General features: G+C 38.1%; 1 protein-coding gene across 1 annotated transcript in view; it reads left to right on the forward strand.

Moving 5' to 3' along the window:
* LOC150091061 (dual oxidase-like) overlaps positions 1 to 13,000 on the forward strand; it is a 299,603-nt gene that overhangs the window by 193,999 nt on the left and 92,604 nt on the right. The window contains exons 14-18 of the mRNA XM_090381506.1: positions 3,658 to 3,762; positions 4,007 to 4,212; positions 4,346 to 4,531; positions 10,231 to 10,453; positions 11,692 to 11,964. Coding sequence (XP_090237632.1) covers positions 3,658 to 3,762; positions 4,007 to 4,212; positions 4,346 to 4,531; positions 10,231 to 10,453; positions 11,692 to 11,964 — 993 coding nt within the window. The remainder of the gene's footprint in view (positions 1 to 3,657; positions 3,763 to 4,006; positions 4,213 to 4,345; positions 4,532 to 10,230; positions 10,454 to 11,691; positions 11,965 to 13,000) is intronic.

Here is a 13,000-nt window from a genome sequence, read left to right on the forward strand (position 1 = left end):
TATTACCTTTTTATTAACTTATTACTTTTTATTTTTTATTAACTTTAATGTTTGATCCGATGTTCTTTGGGACAATATTATCGGTCCTTGTGTTTTTCTAGTAAGGCTTTCAAGAGTGGCATATGAACATTTCTTTTGCCGAACAATTTGACTTTCTATTTCTAACTTTTTAAATACGGAGTATTTAAAGTAACCGACGTATTGGTTATTGTACAACCTTTGTACAATGGCAACCGCGATAACCCATCCTCACACCCTTAGATTACTTTGTGCAGGGTCACATGGTTTATTCTACGCGTATTAGTACGTAAGACGAACTAAAATTATTATGTTAACGGCACCCAAGCGTAACTTAAATCCGTAAAAGGTAAAGTGCAGCCATTATCAACCCACTGCAGGATGGTAGCCTCCTCAACAATTCATGCTAAGGGAAATGGACCATAATCTGCCACGCTGGTCCAGTACGGGTTGGCAGATCGGACGTATTTGGCAGTCAGGGGTTTGAACCCCGGTCTACTCAAGGAGCGTGTGCTACTACACTCCCGCTCCTGACCACTCGGCTACGGACACCTTAAATCCGTATAAGTGTATTATGTCTATAGAAGTGTGTATTAACCGGATAAAATGCATGTTGTGCGGTTTTAAAAACCGGAATAAATCCAGAGGAAACCCTCTGCCTGATATCTACAGCCTAACTACAGCCTCGATTGAGGAGGACTCTCTAAGAAATTCCTCATGCCGTCGATGGGAAGTGAACTCAAGGGTCTCCAAACAAGTGACAAGTGGCGAGACCTTATACTGTCACGGAGTACGCAAAATGAACTGAGAAACCAGACTCTTGAAGCTGCTAAAACCATTGAGAATAATCCTGAAACGAGAACTGTTGAATGCTGCATTGAACAAAATGAAGGTTACTTTGAACAACTGCTTTAGACGTTTCCTTTTAGATTAGTACGTAATTTATTTCAGTTTCATGTTTTGTAATAAAGATTTTGAGACATAATTCTTTTTATAGAACTTATTTCCTATTTTTAGAATATGTTCCTATATTTTTTCAGTACAATTTCAAAACACCCTGTATATTATACTCTAATGCACCCTGCACATTTTAATAAAGCTACTGACTGTAATTTTTACATTATACTACGACTTAAACCGAGGCCACACAGAACGCTACGCTATGTATGCTATGTTCGCTGCACCAAGTGATCACACTGGCTACGATTCGTACGAGACTTCAGCAGAGAAAAATAACTAAATTTCTTTTTCTGTTGTCATCAGTCTTGTACACGATGTCTATTTCGCATGCCCGTCGCCAGCGACGCTTAAAAATATAGCCACAAATCAAACAACACGGCGACGTAGCTAGACAGCGTACATAGCGTACGCAGTTCTGTGTGGCCCTTGAACGTCTCCGTGCCGCCAGATGCCCTTCCAATTTATACAAGCTGTTCCAGAACTACTTTTCAGAGCGTTCTGTAGTAGTTAAATCAAAATTTCTTCAGATCACAAGACCTGTCTACCGGGGTTGTCCTCAGGGCTCTGTCCTGGGGCCTCTGGTCTGGAACATGGTACTCCAAAATTGGCTTGGTAACTCCTTTGACAACACAAAAATTGTAGCATTTGCGGACGATCTTACCATTATCGTGTCTGGAAACTCAGGCTCTGCTCTGGAAGCTAATGCTCACCACGTTTTGTCCAATCTCTCCATCTGGACCAGGTTAAACAAGCTCCACATAAATCCAGCTAAATCCAAAATGATGATCTTCAAGAACAAGCTTGACCTGCGGAGACCCCCGCAAAACAAGATCTCTGGGGCGCAACTGTGTAAAGGCATTTTGTGTAACTAAAATGCCTTTAGTTACACAAGCAAGGGTCCTAGGAGTCACTATAGACCACAAACTCTGCTTCTTCCCACACCTCCAACACCTCAGCACCAAAGTTAAAGGTTTTTCTGCCTCCATCCTCAGAGTCTCTCGAAGTGATTGGGGTTTGTCTAAGAGAACATTATCGCTATACTACAAAGCAGTATTCCTACCCATTGTAACTTATGCTGCCGGAGTGTGGTTCCACCGTGCAGTTATTATAAAAATGAGAAACAAACTGAACTCCATCCAAACAGGAATGATTCTGGCCACTCACCGTATATGCAGGAATGTCTCCACGGCAGCTATTCAGGTAATTGCGGGAACTCTCCCGCTTGATTTGTTTACAATCTTCCGTGGGCTCTGCTTCAGAATCAGAAAAAAAATACCAGCCTGTATTCTGGATATTGAGCTTAATCTCACTGCAGATGATAAACGTGAAAAATCAAGATGTTACAATGAACTGATCAACATCTGGCAAACCAGGTGGAATACGTCGCCACAAGGCACAGTGACCAAAAGATTCCTCCCCGAGGTAAAGTTTGCGATGACCAAAACTGCAAGATCCTGGTTCTCTCTCAGCCTTGAAACGTCCTTCTTGGTGACCGGCCACGGCTCCCTGAATGAAAAGCTGCACCAACTGGGGCTTCTCGCTACCGACCTATGCTTTTGTGGAGGCAAGGAAAACTGGTACCACCTTCTTTTTGACTGTGACCTGTACGAGGATCTCAGAGATCAACTTCGGAGAAAAATTCTGAACTTCTCCCCAACCAACGTGGATCAACTAATCCAGACTCCAGACAATCTTTCCTCCCTGCAGGCCTTTGCATCTTTACCCGGCGAAAGACCTTGTATGCCAATGCCAATCAAAACCAGATAAGCAATTCTACAGCCTAGATTTCACTCTTGTGAAGGGAAAGGCTAAATTATAATTTTTTTTTTATTTTTTTATTTTACTTTATTTTTATTTTTATTTATTTCTTTTTTGCTAAATTTGCCACACTATCAATTTTTATTTTATTTTATTTTTATTAATTTTTTTTTCCATTTTCTCATACATAAATACATTACTGTATTATTATAATATATTACAATGGATTACTTTTATTATTATTTCTATTTTATTTATTTTTATTATTATTTTTTTTACAACTTGCACCACGGGTAGTGTTTTTTTTTTTTTTTTTTTTTCCTTCCTCTCCTCTCTTCCCTCTGGAATGGGCCCCCAGAGGTTCCTGGCCCACCTGCTGACAACATCAGGTGGGTCACAGTCTCTTTCGAGACGCTACGTGTTTACTGGGACTGGCCCACCTTCCCGTGGTGTGGACGAGTACCCAGAATCATCTGTCCAGGTGACTGATGCTTCTGGGTAGCCAAGCGGCCAGAACAGAACAACAGAACACACACATAATACACACAAACCGACGTCACACACATCTGGCCCATCTATAGTGATACTGTTCTTCACAGAGATACGAGGCGGAGTTGAACAAACGTTCTAGGTGCCGCCCTTACATATACACATGTCCACATGTTACGTTGTTTATAAAGGGAACTATTTTTCCCACGCATAGCAAACATAGCGTACGTAGCGCTCTGTGTGGCCTCAGCTTTAAGGAGCGTTTATTTTATTGCAGTAGTTTAAACGGTAGGTAAATCTGAAGCTGTTTTATTCTTCAAATATTTCTTAACAATAGTCATCAAGTAAAGATTTAATAAAACAAATAACAGTTGGTGTAATTAATAATCCTGGTGTCATACACATTGATAGTTATTTCTACTTCTTTTTCAGTTTGTGCTGGAATAGGTTATGGAGTAATTAAATTACAGAACAAGCGTCGACGAGAAATTAAACTGCGGCAAGACGTCAATATTGGAAAAAACTGCGACAAACTTCGTAAGCATATTTTTTAGTTTTAGCCGACTAGAAGTATTCATGAAATATTACTTGGAAAGCGCAGAATTTTTTTTATTGTCTTGCACCACACGTTCGATCTGAACAATTTTTTTTTTTTTTTTTTTTTTTGCGTTTAATAAGCTGAAGTGACAAAATGTGAAAAATTTCTTAAGAATTCATATTTTGATGTTATTTCCTGAGAGAAAATTACCTCTAGAAATAAAATGGAATCTTTTCATTTCAGACGTTAAAGAATGGCTTCATCAGAATCATAAACGATGCGTTAAAGTAAAGATAGGTCCGGACGAATCTTTGTCCACTGTGAATCGTAAAGGAGAAATGCTGCGAAAGATTGACTTCAAATGCGTTAATTCTTTAGTGGTAGAAGTAACAAAAGATCCACACAAAAAACCTATGGTTCTGGTTAGATCTCCAAGAGACCACGACTTGGTAAGTAACGGAACAGAAGAGTTAGGATAGGGAAAAGACGTTTTTTTATGATTTCATATACACTTCAGATATGTGGAAGAGACACTGCAAAGAAACTTTAAAGCAGAATCCAAATTATTTTGTTTTCCTTTAGGTTCTTCAGTTCGATAATAATCAAGCAAGAAAAAAATTCCTTAACAAATTGGAATGCTATTTACTCAGCCGGAAGAAATCTCTGGAAACGATCCATACCTACAGGGAAGCTATGTTAGCCAATGCAGAGACTAAAGAGAAAAGACAAAAGAGGTTGGAACATTTCTTCAGAGAGGCATACGCACTGGTAAGTAATTCCTTTGTAAGAAATTTTGTGGGATATTAGGAATAGCGTTTAATAAATAAATAATCGTTTATTGCCGAGTTATTAATAGCAAGTCCATCAAGGCATTGCTATGCTGTGCTTGTTGTTTTATCATTATTAATAGCGAACATAAAGTCAGCGTGTTAAGATATGAGAATTTTAGATGGACGATGAAATATGAGTTCATGTTTAAATGAATACTGTTAGTATTAGTAATGGCCATACAATACAAGGAAGCCTAAGAAAAAAATTCCTTAACAAATTGGAGGGTTATACCGCCAATAAGGCTTATGCTGCACTAACAAAAAATAAAAAAATAAAATAAATAAGATGGAAATAAAAAAGAGAGTAAAATAATAATAAAATTGAATAAAATAAATAATTAATAAATAATAAAAGGAAAGGAAATGGGCAACCTATGAGTTTTTTCAGCTGACCTTTGAATTTCACCAAACTGTCAGCCTCTACCACCCATGTAGGTAGCTAATTACAGTAATTTATAACTCGCTGGCTAAAAGAAAAAAATGAGTGATTTGGCCTATAGCTAGCGCGAACATCCATGGCGGAGAATAATTGCACAGAAGTGTAATTCTAATCAGAATCGAGTCCATAGTGCTCTTCATTCAAACTGAAAGGAGTGACTCAGATTATGGAACGACAACCTATTGTCTTGAATTGCCAGAAAATACTTGTCTTGGACAAATGAAATCTACAAGCCCGTGAGCTTGCCGCACGTCCAAGGGCTTCCCCCACCCATAGCGACGAGACAACATCTACCGCTTACATCTCATATTACCCGGGCGCTTCAGATCGCATTTCTAAGATCATATGCGGGTACAGGGTTAAGTGCCTGCAGCTTCCCGGTAGAGTGCGATATACCGCATCACATGCCACGATTGTGGCAGTGGCTATGTGGGGAAACTGCCATAAAGATCCAGGACCGCCTCTCAGAGCATGAAAGGGCCATTCGATTAGCTGACTCTGCACAATCTGCAGATGCAGAACATTATTGATCGATGCAACACGACCTCAATCCCAGACGTGATACTGAGGTGGTTGACCAATCCCGTCACTACCATCAACGACTGTGGCTTGAGTCACTAAACGTATCTGGTTGTCATAGCGGTTTTAATCGCAATAGAGGCGTGCAGCTACACTCAATCGTGGAGTCTGTAGTGTTACAGCATGACAAACGCTGGCACTCAGCCCATGTAAGCACCCTGCATCAACAACAATCACCTAATTCTGCCCAGTAAATGCTTTAGCATCCACTTGCTCGCTCTCTCTTTTCCATTTGTAACATTTTATTTTATTATTATTATTTTTTAAATATTTTTTGTATGTATTCTCACAGCTGACGAAGAGATACTTAATGTTGAAAGCTCATGTTAATTACTTAAACTTAGTTACTGTTCTTATCAGTTGAACTGAATTGTTTATTTAAATACATGTATTTCATGCTATGATAATTTAATAAAATGCTCGCACTTTATGTATATGTATAAGGACTTTTCACTGTTGTGTAAATTTATGCGTTTTTTTTCTTTTTCGGTCAGCTGATTTTAAATTGCCAACTACAAGTGAATATTGCAATGGTCGTAGTACTCATAATATAGCAACTTATTGTACCACGACCTATTGTGTTTAACGACCACAGTTGGTGAGGTCGGCTCTTATCTTAGAAACTTCGTTGTGCCTGGCGTCCATGGAGCTGGAATGACTCCAGGCTCGAGAGAGTAGTGCGGGCGCAGTATTGAACAGGTGGCAGGGGGCTGCACTGACCTGTAGTTGGTAAATTGACTACAGTACATGGGCTTTCGGTATACCGAAGTTTCCAGATGTGAGCCTACGCGCTTCACCAGGACATCCAGGAAGGAAAGGGTGTTGCTCGACTCTCATTCTATTGTGAACTGGATAAAGGGAGATAGGGAGTTGAGATGTTGTAGTAGTTGTGTCTCTTAAGCTCGGTGGATAATAATGAAGACGTCGTCGACATTTCGACACTAGAGGGTGCCGGGGACCGGCAGGTTCAGGAATATGTGTTCCTCCAACTCCTCCATCAGAATGTTCGCAACGATGGAACTGGCAGGGGCGCCCATAGACATGCCATGTATTTGTCTGAAGAGAGAGTCACCAAACATGACGACCACGTTGCCTGACAAGCACAAATTGAGGGCAGGACAGATATCCTCCGTTGTTGTTATTATTTGGTTTTTAGGAGCATTAGCAACTAAGGCCATATTTCTCCAGGGATATGTGGTGGTCATTCCCTGAACTTTCCGCATCCTCCGTATTTGGTGGTCACAGACTCGAACCCCGGTCTAATCAAGAAGCGTGTGCTACGCACTGCTGCAACTGCCCACCTGACTACAGAGGCGCCATATCCTCCGTGGATAGAGATGTTCCGTCCGGTAAGCTGGTGTCACTATTCAAAAAGGTGCCTGGTATATACTGTAAGATGAAAAATCTTACATGTTAATAATTTAGAAAAAAGTGAGATTTATTTAAAATAAAGCTTAGGAAATAGCAAAATAAGACAGTAAACATTTCCAGTCACAAATATTATTCTAGGTCACTCACAAGGAATTAAAAATTAGACAAGGTTGAATTAGAGAAGGGAGCAGTAAGCTATTAGCAATTAGAGATACATTTCAGTTCCCACCGTGGCAAAGAATAAACAATAACAACGGGAATGGTAACAGGACTAATGGCGAGCAGGTGGGAATATCTATGGCTCTGAGGAACAAAAGGGCAGTAGACTGAACATTGTGGGACATCCCTTTGTCCGGTGACACCGAGATATCGGCCAGGTATTTGCGTCTGACTGTCGGCAATGGCAAGGTCGTTAGAGCATGTAAAATAAATCTGCTAAGTTTAACGAGGTTTGGTGAAGGTGACGGCGAACTTCAAAGCAGCGGATTGCCTGGGAAAAATTTGGAAATTTATTAAAATGAGCTCTGAATATACAGCTTGAGAAATTTTAAAGGACGAATAGGAAATGATGAAAGTTTGACAAAATGAGAAGATTGGGTAAACTCTGAAAAAAGGTAGGCCCGACATAAGGAGGCGGTACGTAATTCAGATGACAAAAGTGAGTGAACGGGGAGAGACAAAAGACACACACAGTTGAGATTTCGTTGGTGTTTGTGGAAATGGGTTAGTAAAAACATAGAGTTGAATTTTTGACGGTGTTAGGGAAAGAATGAGTTAAAAGTTACTGAGTTGAGTTTTTGTTAGTGTTTTGTGAAAATGGGTTAAAAAAGAACACAGAGTTGGGCTTTTGTTGGCGGTTTGTGGAGATGAGTTAGGAAAGACAGACGTGAGTTTTTTGACAGTGTTAGTGGGAAAATTGAGTAATAAGTTGTGTGGGGTTAGATAAGTCCTGTCCTGTCAGCCAGTTAGGAAAGATCTGACAAGGTAAGATGGAGTAGTGAAGGGTTAGATAAGTTAAGTGCAGTCAGTAAGTTAAGAAAAGTCAGTGGAGTTTCATAATAAAAGAGAACAGTCGAGTAGTTGGTCATGGAAGAAATATAGTAGAGAGAAATAGCCTAGTCTGTCATCGGAAGGAAGTGAAAGTGGCCAGAGTGAAAATAAGTGAAAGGAGGAACCTTGGTAAACCGAAAGAAGCAGCCTTGTGAAGCCGAAAGTAGGAGCCTTGGTAAGGAGAAATATAAGCCTAGTCCGTCATCGGAAGGCAGTGAAAGTGGCCATGTACATATAAGTGAAAGGAGGAACCTTGGTAAACCGAAAGAAGCAGCCTTGTGAAGCTGAAAGTAGGAGCCTTGGTAAGGAGAAAATAAGCCTAGTCCGTAATCGGAAGGTAGTGAAAGTGGCCAGCATGAAAATAAGTGTTGTGTACGGAGAGAAATAACCCTAGTCGACCATCTGAAGGCAGTGATAAAGGCAAGGCGCAGATAAGTGAGCTGAGAAGATAAAGTTGTAATTCCTAGTCCGCCAGAATAGCTGAACCGAAGATTAAGTAGCAGTATCGAAGACGATCCCATAAATTTCCTAAAAGACACAATGATGCTCTATCCAGACGTAGACTACAGCCCATGGAGAAACTTGAAGTTCTGAGATGAATGCAGTTGGTAAACGATGATGCCATTCCCAGACAAGGAGCTGAAGGCCCCAAAACGGAGAAATCCGATTCGTAAAATTAAGTAAGTGGCTAGATATATATATAGTATTCTCCCTCACAAATAAAGGACTGTTGGAACTCTAATATCAGATTAGTATAATGTTTAGAAAGATGTTAAAGGAAGGATATACAAATATATAAATATATACATAAATATAGAGATAAGTCAGATGATAGTTTTGAGTTTTGATTAATGTATAGTTAGACATATGTAGAAAGGAAAAGGAGAGAAATTTGATATTTGTTATTAGTTATTGTCTAACGTATAGGTATGATATATTTTGGAAGGGAAGGGTAGAGAAATACAGAGAAAGAAATAGCCTTATGAATGTAGCTAACCCTTGGGACCAGCATTAGTCCAGAAATTGATGTCAAATGTACTATCTGTCTTGATTAAAGAAAGTTGTGAAGTTATATTCCCCAAGACAAAATGGGGCACTAATTAAATTAGAAATTAAGAGTGAAATTCCTAAATCAATTTATAAGGTAAGAATAAGATTTACATAAGAGAAAGAGTGTGAACTAAACCTCTTAAGTAATTACTGTTCATGTGTAGAGAAAGAAGAAACTAAAATAAGTTTATGTAATGATATTGATTGAGTTGTATTGAAGTGGATAACCTTGTTTAGAGAAAAACCACTGTATTTAATTGTCATATATAACTGATAATACATAGGCAAACTTGAGAAATAATAATATGTGCTTGAGAGTTGATAATTTTTATATTGTGTATATAAGTGTAAATAAAATGTTATGTTATATATTAATGTGTGTGTTGTTTGTCATTCTTGAACACTCAGCCTGTCCGATGGGAATTATTAATAATTAAGAAGTTCCCTCGAATTTGGAATTCTCCTGTAAAGTAAAGTCAGATGTGTAAGTGGGGAAATTAAAATAAGGTGGACAACAACCATATAAGGGAACTCATATAAGGAACCAAATAAATAAATAATAATTAAAATAACCAAATAAATATAAAATATATATCATCATTCTTTTTTTTTTAAATTCCACCCCCCACAATACGATGGCTTGCTGCACAGGTATGGAAGTAAATAAAGAGACAACGTCAAAGGATGCTATGATCCTGTCTTCAGGAATGGTGAGGAGTTTGGTGAGGTGTTGGAATTCCTCACTGTTCGAAACGGTGTGACTGGTATTTTCTACTGGGAGTGTTAGTAGATGGGCGACGTATTTCGACATTTCTTAAGTTTGAGAATTGCAACAAGAGACAATTGGTCTTGTGGAATGCCTGTCACCTTTGGTAGTCCATAGAACTGGGGGAGCTGGCAGCCCGTGGCATGTAATTGCCAACGTGTGGAATTCGAAATCTTCCCGGACTTGAACCAATGATTAACTTCAATCACAACAGCCAAAAGTCCTTTTACATATACGTAAAGTATGAGCATTTTATTAAATTCTCATAGCATGAAATATTTAAATAAATAATTCAGTTAAACCGTTAAGAACAGTAACTAAGGCCTTGTAATGACATATTTTATGGCAATAACTTTTATTTTAAAGCTATTTTCTTTTTCAGACTTTCGGATTAAAGCCAGGAGAAAAGAGAAAATTAGAAGATGTTAGTAATGATGTTATAATGGTCATGCGTACTTCTTTATCGAAGAAGGAATTCGCAGAAGCATTGGGAATGAAGCCCGACTCCTTGTTTGTGAAACAGATGTTCAACTGCGTAGATAAAGATAAGGATGGACGAATTAGTTTCCAGGAATTTCTTGACACGGTTGATCTTTTTTCAAGAGGTAAGTTAAAAAGCATTTCTTATAATAGGGTAGAGTTTTCCCTTTTGAAAGTTGAAAGATTTAACGTATTATCAATCAAATTCCCTATCTCCTTACTGGTATTACTTTTATCGGCTAAAGATAATTTTTCAAACTGCATTTCGAGGAATTCCACGATTTTGCAAAGAAAATTTCAAATAATTGAAAAATTTTACGCGAATATTTAATAAATATAAATATGAAATTTCCGTTTGCACTTCACTATGGCGTCAATGGGCCAGAGGAGTTCCCATCTTCATCGTAACTGAATTACTACAGCCAACCAACCAACCAGAGCAACATTTAACACTGAGCCACGCAACAACAATGCACTGTGGTAGCAACGGTGTAATGCTGTGGGGAGTGATTTCATGGTGCCCATTGGGCTCCGTGATACCTGTCGAACAAAACATTTGGATGCCACATGTTATCTGGAAATTTTTTCCGACCACGCACATTCATTCATGGTTGCATTTTATCCATATGCAAATCGTTCTTCCAAAAGGATAATGTGCCATTTCACACACATAAAATTGTACTACACTGGTTTCAGGAATTGAGAGTGATTTCAGGCTGTTGCGTTGGCTTCCCCAGTTGGACTGTTTGGATTTTCGGACAAGCTCTTCGAAGTAGAAATCCACAACCATTCAGTTTACAACAGCTGTGGAAAGTTGAGTTAACATGGACCAGCATGCCTGCAGCACACTTTTGATAACTTGTTAATAGCAACTAATCCAAGCTGTTCTCATAACTAAAGGGCGGGAGCTGTTGGGTATTAGGCAGGTGCACCTAATAACGTGACCGCCCAGCGTATTTAACTGAAAGCATATTGAAGCTAATTACTATGCACGTATCTGGTATAAATTCGTATTCCGGGATTATAAAAAGTTTTTCAAAATCTTCTGCTTACCCTTCAGATATTTAAGTGCCAATTAATAAAATATAATGCATGATATGAAATATCGTTTTTCTTTTCAATTTGAGAACCTTTAGATAGATTACGTTATAAAGGAAAATAGGGAACAATATTTTGCTTTAAACATTATATAGAAATGTTACGTCCGAAAGATCTGAAACTGGATTTAGGAATGGACTTTACAGTCCAGTCCTAAATCCAGAAGTGTTCACATAATATTTTGAATTTGGTAGCCTCTGTGATCGGTTCGTCAATATATCTCTTAAGATTTCCGTTACAAATGTTCTATTATTTGTATTTTTAGGAAAGATTGAAGCAAAGCTACGAATAATCTTTGATATGTGCGACAATGATGGCAACGGAATCATCGACAAACAGGAACTCACAAAAATGCTAAGATCCTTAGTTGACATTGCAAAAACTACGTCACTTTCAGAGGACCAAGTGATGAGCCTAATACGGGGAATGTTTGCTTCGGCAGGACTAGAAGAGAAGGATCAGTTAAATTACGATGACTTTAAAGTGATGATGAAAGAGTACAAGGGCGACCTGATAGCTATAGGACTGGACTGTAAAGGTAAGTAAAAATTTATCTTTTGGTTTCGCCTTAGAAAGCATACACTCACTCTTTTAAATTTGACAACTTCTATTTAATTCAATAATTATTTATTCAATAATTTCAATTTAATTTGAAACAAACCGTTTCAAATTCACTTTCATACTGCATTTTTTGCGAAGGCTGAAATTAAGTATTGCAATTTACATTAAAATCTTTCAAGAGTGACCTTTCGTAATTGTCATTAGTTTTTTTTTTGATTTTTTCGTCCTTTTTTATAATAGTAATTTCATTTTAATTGGCCATAAAAGATACAGAATTTACAGTGTCTTCATTGTAAACATTAACGAGCCGCCTTCCTCCTCAGGATACTCAAGAAAATTAGGGGATGCAAGAAGTAAAACAACAATTTAATCAAAATATACAAGCAATTAATAAGCAAACAAGAATTAAAGAATAAATTAACACTAAAGGTATTGTATTAGGAATATGTTAAGCATTAATAAAAATCGTAAAGTAGAAATTTGAATGTGCGTTTAAATTACGTAGAATTGAACCATTAAGGCTAGTTATGAGAACATCACTGCACAGGAGAGATTCCGTTGTATTGATCTAAATTGGTGAACATAAAGGTGAACATATGTACCCTATAATTGGTGAACATAAAGGTGAAAATTACGTAGGAATGACGCTAATAAAGATAGATTAAAGGTGGAGAAGTTTGTTTTAAATTTGTTAGGCGGTTCTAGGAGAGTAACGGGAAATTATCGACCTGCCAGTCTAACTTCAGTAGTAGGGAAAATCATGGAGGCAATGATCAAGGGTGGTATTCAGGATCATTTAGATGGAAATGGAATCCTGTAGGATACACAGCATGGTTTTGTAAAGGGAAAATCATGTTTAACAAATCTGGTTATCCATTTTGACAGGTCATTCGTCAGCTGCATTTATGGAATAATTTCGACATGTTTATTTGGATTTCAGCAAAGCATTTGACTCAGTCCCACATAGTGGTTACTTTATAAGTTGGAGCAGGCTGGAATCATAGGGAAAATCC

Source organism: Mastigoproctus giganteus, chromosome 1 (genome assembly GCF_048544385.1).
Source record: "Mastigoproctus giganteus isolate SK-2022 chromosome 1, ASM4854438v1, whole genome shotgun sequence".
NCBI classification, from domain to species: Eukaryota; Metazoa; Arthropoda; class Arachnida; order Uropygi; family Thelyphonidae; genus Mastigoproctus; species Mastigoproctus giganteus.